General features: G+C 48.7%; 1 protein-coding gene across 1 annotated transcript in view; it reads right to left on the bottom strand.

The window, feature by feature from the left end:
* Positions 1-2,162: 2,162 nt before the first annotated feature.
* ZFAT (zinc finger and AT-hook domain containing) overlaps positions 2,163-15,890 on the bottom strand; it is a 145,011-nt gene continuing 131,283 nt past the window's right edge. Inside the window, 1 exon segment of the mRNA XM_060243200.1 lies at positions 2,163-2,409. Within this exon segment, the coding sequence (XP_060099183.1) occupies positions 2,167-2,409 (243 nt within the window). The 3' untranslated portion in view covers positions 2,163-2,166.

Raw genomic sequence — 15,890 nt, 5'->3', positions numbered from 1 at the left:
GTGGCAATGCTTATTTACCAGTCATTCTCCTGGCATTCTGAGAGATGGAGTCTCTTCTGAATGCCCCAATACGTTGTCTGAATCACAAATTTATCACATTTCTTTTTAAACCTTCCGAAAGTAGAATATGTCACCTGGAAACACGCCTAGTCAGGGAAACATTGCAGGGATGTACAAAACCCACTGCAAAAATATGGTCTGGGGATCAAACCCCCTCTATTCTTCCTTCATCAGAGGCCAGCCACTACTGACTGCGAGATCCTTGCGTGTCTTCTTTTGGTGAACCTTCGCTAGTGCGAGCAGGTGCCTATCTCGTTCTTTAAAGAGAGTTAGACAAAGTCAGGTTTTCAGCAGAATGCCCAGGTCTACTCAAGACAGAGCAATATGACTGGTGCAAGTCCAAGATGGGTAGGAGCAGGGCTTTTTTTTTGTAGCAGGAACTCCTTTGCCTATTAGGCCACACACCCATGATGCAGCCAATCCTCTAAGAGCTTACGGGGCTCTTAGTACAGGGCCTACTGTAAGTTCCGGGAGGATTGGCTACATCAGAGGAGTGGGCCTAATATGCAAAGGAGTCCCTGCTACAAAAAACGCCCTTGGTAGGAGCACTTCTAGTGGAGAAAAAGCTTAACACGTGGCCAGCTGGACAAACAGAGCCCACCAAATATTGCTTGTTCTCTGTTGTTTCAGTAAGTTCTTTGCATTTGTACAGCTACACCTTGCCTCAAAAGGGCAGCCATGATACATCAATCAAGAGTCACATAATCCTGAAGCATGTGTGTGAATCTAGAACACTGCGCCCACGCTATTTTTTTTTTTTCAAAAAATCACATTTTTATATTTCTAAAATTACTGCCATTGCTTACGAAGGGGTGGGTGGGAAGGAGACTGTGATATTTTATGTGCAGAATGGATTAAAAACATCCTTTCTCTCCAGTAGACGTGTCTAAAATAACGCCATGACCATAAAACACTAGAGTTCTGCACAGAGCTCTACACTAGAAAGTGACGGCAGTTTTTCACCTGTGTCCAATATTAGAACCTACCCTAATGAAAACTGGGAGCGCAGGGGAGGCTGTTGCCAATTTAGGATGTGGAATCATAAATGCCACAGTGTACACACAATCTGGCTTCCTTCAGGTAACAATGTTGTGCTTTTGACAGCAGTGATAAAGCAAGCACGATCCCTTCTGGGGGGTTAAACGAGGAATGCCGGAAAGGGAAAGAAAAACCAGATAGCAAGGGGCACGGAAGTGTGGATTCACGTGGGTGGGTGGAGCTGCTTTCTTTTGGAAGCTGGTCAGCATGAAACAGATTCCAAATGGAAGACTTTTTCGCCATCTAGGAGCTTGCTAGCCAGTCATTAAAATTGTCTTTCTAAGCCTACAGGAGAGGTGGGGCAATGCCTGGAGGGTCACATCTGGCTATTAGCCGCTCTTCAGCCAGATGTCAAGCTGCTTAATAAATCTGTTGCAAAATCTGCCCTGAAAATTATTTAAAAGCTCAAGGGCCATCGTATGCAGCGGGATAGGGGAGAGAGAACCTACTGGGTCTCTGCTTGCATTTGAAGGCGAGCTGGTTGTGGGGACTTCCAGGATGTATTGTTGACAGGAAGAGCCAGCATCCTTCAAAAGCAGGCGGAGACCCAGATGCAGCCCGCAGGTTGAACACCTTGCCTGCTCCTGATCTGGAGTCTTAAAGTGCATACAAATGAAGTCGCAACAAAGATACAAAAGTGGCCCTAACAGGGCCCGGTTTGGGGTCACCACCCGTCCCGTTTTGATTTTCTGGCCAAAATATATTATATATATAAAAAAATGCTTATTGTCCCAGAAGGAACTGGGTGTGGTCATCTGTGACTGTACGTTTGTAGGCTGTGACTTCAGGAGCTGCTTATGAGAAGCGGAGGGAATCTTTTAAAGTATATACAAAGGAGCGTGTTCTTAAACAGAAGGCTGTGTGGGGCTCACTATCACCAAAAGCATCTCCTGCTGAAAAAGTCACCAGTCCCGTCAACAAGAAGCCGCCCACCTGCTAAATCCTAAAAAGGTGATGGACTAGCAACTGTGAGGGTCCCTGTTAAACGTTTCCACTCAGTGTACAATGGAAAATAAAACGTGTTTTGATTCGGTAGTACCGGAGGGCTCACCGCCTTCGGAGCTGTAGCTACATTTTCGGTGCGGATTGTTCGTCTTCCACAGCCTGAGCCTCCACAGCCTGCATGTCTTCTTGCACGTACACAATAAGTTCCGAGGCTTCTCCTCCTTGGGTGTAGACAGTCACTGTCCCGATCCCTTCCACCTCGTTAGAAATGACCAGATGATGCTGTTCGGCCAGCTCCACCGAAGCGTCCTGTAATGTTTCCTGAATCATGACAGTGTGGTTGGCAGACGGCTCCTCTTCCGTCACCTGAGAAGAAAACGGAAAGGCTCATCAACTTCTGCTCCTGACAGCAGGGCTGTATTATATTGAGAGCAATTAAGAGAAATTCCGATGGCCTCTGTTTTATAAATTGTTCCCCAGAGAGCACTGCGCTCAAGAACACAAAAGCCGCTATCTATCCCTGGACCAAGGAGGGCCAGACTGTGCTCCACACGAGCTAGGGCCTTCTCGGTGGTAGCACCAACAACGTGGAATGCACTCCCCAGAGGTCGTAAGGGCTCTGCGAGATCTCTCCCAATTCCGCAGGGCCTGTAAACCTGAATTGTTTCGACAGGCCTTTAATATATAACAGGAGAGGACTGCCACTCCACACTGCTGAGCGACATCATTTATGAGGCATTATGTCCACCACAAGATCACTGTCAGAAGAAAGGAAATGATCCCGCCTATACTGAACTCTGAGTGGCACCATGAAATGTATTTTAATTGTAAAACGTTAATTCTATTGTCTTAAGTTGTAATTTTAAATTGTGATTGACTGTTAGCTGCCCTGAGTCTGCTTGCGGAGAGGGCGGGATAGAACACTAAATAAATAAGTAAGTGAGTAAATAAATAAATGACTCTTTGGGAAAGAGATTACAGCAGAATGGGACTGAGCAACTCAACATTAGCGATGGGCACCAACCATCTCATGAACTAAAGTTCAGGAGGAATTTTGGTCAGTTTGTGGTTCATGAACTGAAGTTCGTGGCAGGTCAATCAGGCGAAGTTTCTGAATGGATGCATCTCCAGACAGACCGTCTCAGCTCAGTCAAAATGTTTACCAAGCCTCAAAGGTAGAGTGAGGTTCCCTGTGTTTTTGGTATGCACAGCTTGCAGGGGGTCCACTCTATACACTTTTGAACCTGCACTTAATATTTCCCTCAAAAGCATTTTCCCAGGAGCATTTTCTTTTGGAAGGGAAGGGGATTACTCAGTCCCCCTAGGTCCAATCTGCAGATATGTATTTAACTATGTATAATTTTAATGTCGTTTTAATTATTGTATATTGTATAATGTTTTATTCGAATGTTGTTAGCCGCCCTGAGCCTGCCTAGGCGGGGAGGGTGGGATACAAATAAAATTTAATAACAACAACAACAACAACAACATAACTTAGAGGACATGTAGAAGACACCAGGGGGAAATACCCTGCATGTCTCTAGCATATCGAGGAGTGTTCTACCATGCCACAAACCTCACTGGTTCATTTGATGCCTAAAAGTTTGTGATGGTTCATGGCTTACAAACTGGGCAATGCCACAAACCAAAATTTTCCTGGTTTGTACCCATCCCTACTTGACATCCCGTGTTCATGTGTTTGCAAAAGCAGGCCCGATGTAACCAAGTGATCAGAGCCAAGCAGTTTTTCATGCTCGTCCTGGATTCCCATTGCTGATTATGAAATCTGAAAGCCCAGCAGATCCTAGCGAATAACAGAGGGTGCACGTTTCCATTGGACAGAGATCATGAGCAGAAGTCTGTGGGTGCCCTCTAAAAAAATGTTCACTTGTAAAAGACAATAATGCTAAGCAAAGTTGAAGGCGGCAAGAAAAGAGAAGACCCAACGTTAGATGGATGGACTCAGTCAAGGAAGCCACCACCCTCCGCCTGTGAGACCTGAACAAGGCTGTGAATGACAGGATGTTCTGGAGGTCATTTATTCACAAGGTCACCATAAGCTGGAAGTGACTTGACAGCACTTAAGAACATAAGAGAAGCCATGTTGAATCGGGCCAATGGCCCATCCAGTCCAGCACTCTGTGTCACAAAGTTGCCAAAAAACCCAGGTGCCATCAGGAGGCGCATCAGTGGGGCCAGGACACTAGAAGCCCTCCCACTGTTGTCCCTCTCAAGCACCCAGAATACAGAGCATCACTGCCTCAGACAAAGAGTTCCAACAATACGCTGTGGCTAATAGCCACTGATGGACCTCTGCTCCATATAAGAACATAAGAGAAGCCACGTTGGATCAGGCCAATGGCCCATCCAGTCCAACACTCTGTGTCACACAGTGGCAAAAAAACCCTCAAGTGCCATCAGGAGGTCCATCAGTGGGGCCAGGACACTAGAAGCCCTGCCACTGTTGCCCCCTCAAGCACCAAGGCTACAGAGCATCACTGCCCCAGACAGAGAGTTCCAACAATACGCTGTGGTTATTAGCCACTGATGGACCTCTGCTCCAAATGTTTATCCAATCCCCTCTTGAAGCTGGCTATGCTTGCAGCTGCCACCACCTCCTGTGGCAGTGAATTCCACGTGTTAATCACCCTTTGGGTGAAGAAGTACTTCCTTTTATCCGTTTTAACCCGGCTGCTCAGCAATTTCACACACACACATCTGAATTGGTGTTTGTTTGCTTAATTGTTGCCATGTGTTTTCTCTTCTCTGGAAGTCTGAGTAGTTTATATTAGCCAAAAGGCAGGGTTATAAAGATTTTAAGCAAAGAATTCATGAAAAAACAGGGTGTGTGTGTGTGTCAGTGGGCATTACCAGCTGTGTTGACGGTTCTCCTTGTTGCAAACTCATAAAATGCCTTGTGAATGGGAGAGAGTGGCAACCATTAGGAAGAGAGAGAGGATGGAGCAGAGGCCCCACTATGAGGCAATGCAACCCCTTTGATCGTACTAAAGGTAAGATGGTCTTTTCTCATCAGCAGCTCCTCTCACCAGGGGCACAGGGACGTGTTCCTGATACAGGGCTAGCTTTCTGCCCAAGTCACCTGGATGACTGCTTGGGGCAGCGCAATAAGGATGGGGAGAAGAAGAGTTGAATTTACCCTGCCCTTCACTCAGACTCTCAGAGTGGCTTACAATTTCCTTCCATTCCTCCCCATTGCAAGGTAAGTGGGGCTGAGAGTGAGAACTGCTCTTGAGACAGCAGCTCTTTCAAGAACTGTGACTGACCCAAGGTCACTCCAGCAGGTGCATGTGGAGGAGTGCAGGATCAAACCCAGTTCTCCCAGATTAGAGTCTGTGCTCTCAACTACTCTCTGGAAGAAGAAGAAGAAGAAGAAGAAGAAGAAGAAGAAGAAGAAGAAGAAGAAGAAGAAGAAGAAGAAGAAGAAGAAGAAGAAGAAGAAGAAGAAGAAGAAGAAGAAGAAGAAGAAGAAGAAGAAGAAGAAGAAGAAGAAATTGGATTTATATCCCGCCCTCCACTCCGAAGAGTCTCAGAGCGGCTCACAATCTCCTTCACCTTCCTCCCCCACAACAGACACCCTGTGAGGTGGGTGGGGCTGGAGAGGGCTCTCACAGCAGCTGCCCTTTCAAGGACGACCTCTGCCAGAGCTATGGCTCCCCCAAGGCCATTCCAGCAGGTGCAAGTGGAGGAGTGGGGAATCAAACCCGATTCTCCCAGATAAGAGTCCGCACACTTAACCACTACACCAAACTGGCTCTCAGAGCACTACAGTGGCAGAGCATCTGCTTGGCATGCAGCTCCCATGGTTCAATCCCTTGCATCTCCAGTTAAAGGATTTCAGTGATGTGAAAGACCGCCGCCTGACACCCTGGAGAGCTGCTGCCCATATGAGTAGGCAATCCTGACCTTGATGGACCGAGGGTCTGATTCAATAAAAGGCAGCTTCTTGTGTTCATGGTTTTCATCTTTCCATTAATCACTTGATGGACTTAGCTGGAGTACTTCACAGGTACCATGGAGATTGTAGATTGTTGGGGGAGCTGACATTTCCTACACCCATTTTGATGACGATGATATTGGATTTATATCCTGTGCTCCACTCAGAGTGGCTCACAATCTCCTTTACCTTCCTCCCCCACAACAGACACCCTGTGAGGTGGGTGGGGCTGGAGAGGGCTCTCACAGCAGCTGCCCTTTCAAGGACAACCTCTGCCAGAGCTATGGCTGACCCAAGGCCATTCCAGCAGCTGCAAGTGGAGGAGTGCGGAATCAAACCCGGTTCTCCCAGATCAGAGTCCACACACTTAACCACTACACCAAACTGGCTCTCTTTAACAGAAAAGCTCTCCAGGGTCTCAGGCAGAGGTCTTTGACATCACCTACTGAACATATGAAGCTGCCTTCTACTGAATCAGACCCTTGGTCCATCAAAGTCAGTATTGTCTAATCAGACTGGCAGCGGCTCTCCAGGGCCTCAAGCTGAGGTTTTTCATGCCTATAAGCCTGGCCCCTTTTTAGCCGGGGATTGAACCTGGGACCTTCTGCTTACTAAGCAGATGCTCTACCACTGAGCCACTGTCCCTCCCCTGCCTGGTCCTTTCAACTGGAGATGCATGAGATTGAACCTGGAACCATCTGCATGCCAAGCAGATGCTCTACCACTGAGCTATGACCCCTCCCTAAATATCTAACATCCTAAAGCTCCATTCACTTGCAGCAAGCGTGCTTTCTGAAATAGTAATAGCAATGGAGGATGAAGGCAGGGGAGAGGGGTTGGGGAGAGGGAGCAGCAATTATAATTTTTCTAGGGAAAAAATGCAATTGTTCTGTGCCAAAAGGGCTGGTTATACGACACAGCTGTGCTGAACAGAAGGCCGTTTTATATGCACGTCGATCAGTATACGTTGAGCTAGCGGTGCCATTTAATTGATTTAAGTTGGCTTCCTCCCTTGCTCTGAGAATGAACAGTTTTTATTTAGGTTTGGGTCCCCCCCCCCGCTTTAATCTGAAGGAGGAGGGAAGGGGGAGGGACATGGAGAACTGAAGCTTTGGAAAGAAAAACCCAACACAGTGTGTCACAATGACGGAAAGCAAACTGCTAAGCATGGCAGGGAATTGCCCTCTAGTTAGCGTGAGCGAGCTCACCGTTTTTTAGCCTCTGGAATCACACATTTTTGTCTTAACCTCAGGAAAAAAAACAGCTCCAAACTAATTTCTGTTGTAGTTCACAGCTTTAATGCCGGTAGCTCACAAAGTAGGATTTTTGCTCACAAGACTCCACAGCTTAGAGGAAGCACTGACCGCAGGCGATCCATTTCCTTGCACTGTGGTCAACAAACTCTGGATGCCATGGGTGGGGCTGTGTGGACCTGTTTCACTAACAGCAGGAGCCTTTTCCTGATGGAAGATGCTCAGAACAGTGTCTTCCATCCGCTGGGAGGAAGCACCTCCGCTAGCAGGTAAGACCTCACCTGGAACATTGTGTTCAGTTTTGGGCACCACGTTTTAAGAAAGATCTAGACAAGCTCGAACGGGTCCAGAGGAGGGCGACGAAGACGGTGAGGGGTCTGGAGATCAAGTCCTATGAGGAAAGGTTGAAGGAGCTGGGCATGTTTAGCCTGGAGAGGAGGCAGCTGAGAGGTGATATGATCACCATCTTCAAGGACTTGAAGGGCTGCCATAGAAAGGATGGGGTGGAATTGTTTTCTGTGGCCCCAGAAGGTTGGACCAGAACCAATGGGTTGAAATTAAACCAAAAGAGTTTCCAGCTCAACATTAGGAAGAACTTCCTGACCGTTAGAGCGGTTCCTCAGTGGAACAGGCTTCCTCGGGAGGTGGTGGGCTCTCCTTCCTTGGAGGTTTTTAAACAGAGGCTGGATGGCCATCTGACAGCAATGAGGATCCTGTGAATTTGGGGGGAGGTGTTTGTTAGTTTCCTGCATTGTGTAGGGGGGTAGACTAGATGACCCTGGAGGTCCCTTCCAACTCTATGATATCTATGATTCTAGCAAAACAAGATTCATGCCCATTTTTACCATTATGAAATGGCAGAACAGGAATGATGGCTGGAGCGCAGGACTCATGATCAGTACAGAAACAGATGAAGAACATGATGATGATGATATTGGATTTATATCCTGCCTGAATCTCAGAGCAGCTCACAATCTCCTTTACCTTTCCCCCCCCAAGAGACACCCTGTGAGGTGGGTGGGGCTGAGAAGGCTCTCACAGCAGCTGCCCTTTCAAGGACAACCTCTGCCAGAGCTATGGCTGACCCAAGGCCATTCCAGCAGCTGCAAGTGGAGGAGTGGAGAATCAAACCCGGTTCTCCCAGATACAAGAGCTATGGCTGACCCAAGGCCGTTCCAGCAGCTGCAAGTGGAGGAGTGGGGAATCAAACCTGGTTCTCCCAGATAAGAGAGCTATGGCTGACCCAAGGCCATTCCAGTAGCTGCAAGCGGAGGAGTGGTGAATCAAACCCGGTTCTACCAGATAAGAGAGCTATGGTTGACCCAAGGCCATTCCAGCAGCTGCAAGTGGAGGAGTGCGGAATCAAACCCGGTTCCCCCAGATAAGTGTCTGCGCACTTAACCACTACAGGGGAAGAAGGTCTATGAGAGCTATGGCTGACCCAAGGCCATTCCAGCAGCTGCAAGTGGAGGAGTGGGGAATCAAACCCGGTTCTCCCAGATAAGAGAGCTATGGCTGACCCAAAGCCATTCCAGTAGCTGCAAGCGGAGGAGTGGGGAATCAAACCCGGTTCTCCCAGATAAGAGAGCTATGGCTGACCCAAGGCCATTCCAGCAGGCGTAAGTGGAGGAGTGGGGAATCAAACCCGGTTCTCCCAGATAAGTGTCTGCACACTTAACCACTACAGGGGAAGAAGATCTATGAGAGCTATGACTGACCCAAGGCCATTCCAGCAGGTGGAAGTGGAGGAGTGGGGAATCAAACCCGGTTCTCCCAGATAAGAGTCTGCGCACTTAACCACTACAGGGGAAGAAGGTCTATGAGAGCTATGGCTGACCCAAGGCCATTCCAGCAGCTGCAAGTGGAGGAGTGGGGAATCAAACCCGGTCCTCCCAGATAAGAGTCCGTGCGCTTCACCACTACACCAACCTGAATAGTACTCACTGCCTGGAGTGCAGGGGGCAAGATGCAAAGCCTGGATCACCAATATATTTTCTTGGAAGCCACTATGAGCATGCTTGGAAGAGGAGCTGTGGCTCAGCGGCAGAGCATCTGCTCCGCATGCAAAAAGGTCCCAGCTTCGATCCTTGGCACCTCCAGTTAAAAGGGTCTGGTAGTCGGTGATCTGAAATACCTCTCCATGACACCCTGGAGAGCCACTGCCAGTCTGAGTAGACAGTAAAGAACTTAGTTGGTATATAAGTTTCACGGGATCAGGAAGAAGTGGGGGGGGGGGGGGAGAACCAGAGAATCGGTGGGACAGCGGAAGAGACCAAGAAGGCATGATTCGGTTTGCAAGAATCTCAGCATGACAATGAAGAGGAGTTGATTTCTATACCCCCCTTTTCTCTACTTTAAAGAGTCTCAGGACGGCTCACAATGTCCTTCCCTTCCTCTGCCCCCAAAAGGCACCTTGTGAGGTCAGTGGGGCTGAGAGAGTTCTGAGAGAACTGAATGGCCCAAGGTCACCCAGCAGCAGGCTTCATGTGGTGCGGGGAATCAAATCTGTTCCTCCAGATTACACTCTGCTGCTCTTAACCATGCTGCTATGCAAGGTGTTCAAGTTTAACAGGTTACGTGTTAATGTATATAGCCATGTACGCTACTGATCTAGATAGGGAACCAAATGGAAATGCGTGTGGTGGAAAGCTCTGTCAGATCACAGCCAGCTTTGGGCGAGCCTGGAAGGCTTTCAAGGCAAGAGATGAGCAGAGGCGGCTTGCCATTGCCTGCCTCTGCGTAACAACCCTGGACTTCCCGGATGGTCTCCCATCCGAGTAATAACCAGCAGGGCTGGCCTTAGACTATCCGGTGCCCTAGACAAGGCTAACTTCTGCCCACCCCCCCACTGATAACCAATTTTCAAAAACAGATGAGTTGTCACTATGACTTCCAGGTGCGTATGCACACACACACGCACCAAACCCCAAAGAAACCAACCATTTAAATCAGCAGAGGGATACTTACATCCTGGTACAACGAGGGTTGCCAAGCTCCGGGTGGCACCAGGAGATATCCAGCTATTACAAACTGTTCTCCAGGCAACAGAGAACACTTCCTCTGGAGAAAATGGCTGCTTTGGAGGGGGGCTTTATGGCATCGTACCTGGCTGAAGTCCCCACCAAGGCCAACCTTCTCCAAGCTCCATCCATCACATCTCCAGGTATTTCTCCACCCAGAGCTCGCAGGGAATCCTAGCTAGTCCTCAGCAGTGAATGTTTTCAAACAAAAACTTAGGTGGGGGATGCCTAATTTGGCACCCCCCCAGGGCTGGCGCCCTAGGCAAATGCTTAGATTTGGTGTAGTGGTTAAGTGCGCGGACTCTTATCTGGGAGAACCGGGTTTGATTCCCCACTCCTCCACTTGCACCTGCTGGAATGGCCTTGGGTCAGCCATAGCTCTTGTAGGAGCCAGTTTGGTGCAATGGTTAAGTGCGCGGACTCTTATCTGGGAGAACCGGGTTTGATTCCCCCACTCCTCCACTTGCACCTGCTGGAATGGCCTTGGGTCAGCCATAGCTCTTGTAGGAGCTAGTTTGGTGCAGTAGTTAAGTGTGTGGACTCTGATCTGGGAGAACCGGGTTTGATCCCCCCACTCCTCCACTCGCAGCTGCTGGAATGGCCTTGGGTCAGCCATAGCTCTCACAGGAGTTGTCCTTAAAAGGGCAGCTTCTGGGAGAGCTCTCTCAGCCGCACCTACCTCGCAGGGTGTCTGTTGTGGTGGGGAGAAGGTAAAGGAGATTGTGAGTTGCTCTGAGACGCTGAGATTCAGAGTATAGGGCAGGATCTAAATCCAATATCATCTTCTTCTCTTTGCTTAGTGGAAGGGCCAGCCCTGCTAATCTGGGTCGACTGTTCTTAGCTTCTGAGATCTGACAAGATCAGGCCAGCCTGGACTACCCAGGTGAGTGCAGAAAAATACCAAGGTGCCAACATACCTGCACAAACTTCCTTCTCTAGCTAGTCATTTTGGTCACAAAATGAATTTGTCCCAAGTGGCGTTTGGCAGTTTCATTTATATATAGATTCCACAAGGAATCGTGAGATAAATCTGCAATTCATTCGGCAAAGAAAACCCACTTCTCAGCGCGGTCCCAAAGGTGACACGCCTCTCGGCTCCAGGAGAGGATGCCATAACATTCGCCGGCCCCCCGCGAGAAAGCAGAATGGAAGCTGACGGGATTCAAAATTGGCTTGTTTTCATTGAGCGCCACGCATAATTTTAAACGCGGTCGAGACGTGCAAACAAACAACGAGGAGAGGAAGATAAATAAAAGCGTGTTTGACACAAGAGCGAAATGAAAACAGAACCTCATTCGGGGGGCAAGGGCAACTAAACGGGATGCTTATTCAATTTTATGTCCTTTTGAAATGAAAATGGCCAATAAAGAACGTTAATGGCCTCTCTACCTGCCTTTATCCATATGTTTCTGTTGGCTTTTGTCATTCAAGGTAAAATGATTAACTGTTGGAATCTGCGGCGCTTCTCGTTCTGCCTCTCCCCAGTGGACACCTATCCGCAATCCTCTGAGCGTGACGAATGGATGAATTTCCCAGGGAATGCGCTCTCTGAATTGGTTTAGGCATTTACATGCGAGTGGCTTGGTTTCTCCTGGATTGATCCGCTGGGTGCCATCCTTGCAAAGTGCTATTTTCATATCCTTTCAATGAAAGGGAGAAGGAAAGCGGTGGTTGCCGAGGCAAATGCACCGGCCCTCTTCCCTTTCTGCTTGTTAGCCTGGGTATTCTCTTCAATGCCTGCAGACATTGCTTCGTCTGCTCCCCAGCAGGCATGTAACAAGATATAATTTCTTTATTAAAATGAGGGCGAGCCAGTTTCGTGTAGTGGTTAAGCGTGCAGGCTCTTATCTGGGAGAACATGGTTTGATTCCCCATTCCTTCACTTCAGCTGCTGGAATGGCCTTGGGTCAGCCAGAGCTCTCGCAGAGTTGTCCTTGAAAGGGCAGCTGCTGGGAGAGCCCTCTCAACCCGACCCACCTCACAGGTGTCTGTTGTGGGGGAAGAAGATATAGGAGATTGTAAGCCGCTCTGAGTCTCTGATTCAGAGAGAAGGGCCGGGTATAAATCTGCAGTCTTCTTATGTTCTAATGAAGGCCTCAGCCTCTATGCCCTGTTGTTGGCCCTCCAGAGGAACTGGTTGGCCACAGTGCAAGGCAGGATGCTGGACTAGATGGATAACTGCCCTGATTCAGCAGGAGAGCCAGTTTGGTGTAATGGTTAAGTGTGCAGACTCTTATCTGGGAGAACCGGGTTTGAATCCCCACTCCTCCACTTGCACCTTCTAGCATGACCTTGGGTCAGCCATAGCTCTGGCAGAGGTTGTCCTTGAAAAGACTGCTGCTGTGAGAACATAAGAGAAGCCATGTTGGATCAGGCCAATAGCCCATCCAGTCCAACACTCTGTGTCACACAGTGGCCAAAAAACCCAAGTGTCATCAAGAGATCCACCAATGGGGCTAGAAGCCCTTCCACTGTGCCCCCTCACCCCAGCACAAGAATAAAGAGCATCACTGCCCCAGACAGAGAGTTCCAACAATAAGCTGTGGCTAATAGCCACTGACGGACCTCTGCTACATATGCTTATCCATTCCCCTCTTGAAACTGCCTATGCTTGTAGCCACCACCACCGCCTATGGCAGTGAATTCCACGTTAATCACCCTTTGGGTGAGCTCTCAGCCCCACCCACCTCACAGGGTGTCTGTTGTGGGGGAGGAAGATAAAGGAGATTGTGAGCCGCTCTGAGATTCGGAATGGAGGGCGGGGTATAAATCCAATATTTTCTTTTTAACGATTCCACTCAAAGGCTTAGGAATAACTCCTTGCTTTGTAACAGCAGGGGCATATACAATCTTCAAAAGATATTCTGTTATATCTGCCCTCCAAGACTGCAGAAGGGAGGGCGTCCCACCTCATGAGGGTAAAAATTCTCCTGTACTCATAATTTTCCGGTTGGGATAAGTATGGCAGCAGCCCCGTAGCGCAGAGCGGTAAAGCTGCAGTACTCTAGTCCGAGCTCTCTGCTCACGACCTGAGTTCGATCCCGGTGGAAGCTGGGTTCAGGTAGTCAGCTCAAGGTTGTCTCAGCCTCCCATCCTTCCGAGGTCGGTCAAATGCGGACCCAGCTTGCTGCGGGGAAAGTGTAGATGACTGGGGAAGGCAATGGCAAACCACCTCGTAAAAAGTCTGCCAAGAAAATGTCATGATGTGACGTCACCCCAGAGTCGTAAACGACTGGCGCTTGCACCTTTACCTTTTTATAAGTATGGCCTAGGTGCTATCCTATTAACCCGTTCTACAAGGGCATGCCATTTTGAGGAACTATTAAGATCATTCTGTTTGACAATATCTGATGTTCTGTGTTTCACCAGCTCTCTGGCTTTATCGCATGTAAGAGAGCTTAGATATTGTTTTGTAAGGCCAAAATAGGCAAGTCTTTCCTCTATGACCCTAAGCCATGGTGGAACCGGTTGAAATTTAACAGCCCAACCAACGTTGGGGTCTGAACACAGATCCTGGGAAGCTCTGGGCCTTTGTTGTCCTGGCTGGAAGTGACGCAGCACTCTCAGGACCAAGCACCAGTGGCCTTATGTGTGCCAAGAAGACATCTGAAGTCTATCCTTCTGAAGGAAAGAGAGACGTCTTGGAGCAGAGGGAGAGAGTTGGTCCTGTAGGAGAAAGAGCTGAGTGGTCCACTATTGGATGACTGGTAGGCAGAGACTTCTGACAAGGGAACCGGCTATGGCTTCACTTCCTTTGTTCCTACCTAGACTTCCCTGTGTGCACCAACCCGTGCACCGAAGTGCTTGCCCAAGACAGCTTCTTACTTTCTTTCATTGAAAAAAATATGCTGTAATTGTGCAAAGGAGATTTGTCCCCCATGGAAATGGGAGTGAAGGCAAGGGCTGCATTTGCATGTCAGACGGCTTGACTGACATGGGGTGCAGCCAGACGGAACATTAACCGCGACTCACCCACGCCCCCCATGCGGAGTTAAAGTGGACGTCCAGACATTCACATCTGTCAAACAATGTGGAGTCGTTATCATCCCGACTTGCTCCGCATGAATGCCGCATTAATTTGACAGTACATAAAGTCCGTCCCTTTTTCAAAACAGCGACACAAGATCGGCTTTTTGTTGTTTGGACAGCTCACGCGCGATACTGCCTCCCACCCAGCAGACATGCGCATTGCCAGATCATCCGGGAATCTGAGATGACGCTTCTGCTTCTCCAATCAACACAGGATCGGAGTGGGGGGAAACGTTATCCCACTTTTCAGAACAGGAAAAAAACCTTTCTTTTCAATGTGAGGATTTCAAGATATCATTGTCACTGCCAATTTCTAGGAAAATAATTCCTGCCAGTGCCTTGGTTTGGATCGGCAACGTTAATTCCGGAAACTTTCCCCCTTCCCCCCCCTGCTGCTGAAGCAATGTTTGATTTCCCAGCTCCAAGCAGTTGGGCGCATGCTCAATGGACCCCCCCCTCCCAGAAATCACCATCACCGTGTGATCGATCAACTGCTTTTCACTAACGGGACCAACTCTTTATACGACCGTTCGTGTGAACGCCGCCACATCGGAATTTTTTGCCCCAGTCCAGAAAAAGGCTCTTCCTTCTCGCTTTAAGTGGTCCGTCTGGCCGCACCCATGAATATGCTTTGATCACACGTAGGGCTTTATTTATTCATTTGGTGAATTTATATTCCACTCTTTCCCAAACGGGCTCCGGGCAGACTACAGCCGGGTAAAACCAATCAAATATTATAAAACCAATAAAGTGCAATTTAAAACAAAGCACCACAGTACTATATAACAGAGGCGGATGGGCTCATAGTGCAGGTTAGAATATAATCAATGGCCCAGATATAATAATTCATATGATGGCTCAATGTGGGGGAGGATAACAGATGGTATAGGCAATAAGGAGAAGGACGCCCACTGCCTCAACCAAACGCCTGGCGGAACAGCTCTGCCTACAGAAAAGTAACAAATCCGATAGGGCCCGTATCTCCACGGGGAGCTGATTCCACCAGGTTGGGGGGTTTGTAGCAGGAACTCCTTTGCATATTAGGCCATTCCCCGCCCCCCCCCCCAAGGTAGCCAATCCTCCAAGCGCTTACAGGGCTCTTAGTACAGGGCCTACTGTAAGCTCCAGGAGGATTGGCTAGATCAGGAGGGTGCAGCCTAATCTGCAAAGGATTTCCTGCTACAAAAAAAGCCCTGATCACATGTATTGTTCCACATCCTGATTCTCAGAACACTGCTTGGTGGTTCTCTTTGCCAGTTGTGGCAGGCAAAGCGTTCCCAGAGGGCACTGGATTCTTTTCCCGCGCAAAAATTATAGGGGATCCCGAATCCACACTTCCAGGGGAGGTATGGGATTACGTCTGGGATCGAGGAGGCAGCTGCTTTGGTCCGGGTAACCTAGGGGGTGTTTTGCCTGGCTTCAGTGCCATCCACCCCTTCTCAATTATTTGGACAATTTTATTTAAAATTCCTATTATGTCTCCCCTCCTGCCCGAGCCATGGGTGTCGTTGTGCCTGGTGTTCTAATGTCACCTTGAGGGATGCAATTTATTCTGAAGCCAGCACCGTTGTCGATTTTTAATCATCCTGC

This window comes from Heteronotia binoei, chromosome 7, assembly GCF_032191835.1.
Source record: "Heteronotia binoei isolate CCM8104 ecotype False Entrance Well chromosome 7, APGP_CSIRO_Hbin_v1, whole genome shotgun sequence".
Classification (NCBI taxonomy): domain Eukaryota; kingdom Metazoa; phylum Chordata; class Lepidosauria; order Squamata; family Gekkonidae; genus Heteronotia; species Heteronotia binoei.
The sequence above is the reverse complement of the archived record's forward strand: the minus strand, read 5'-3'. Positions and strand labels throughout refer to the sequence as shown.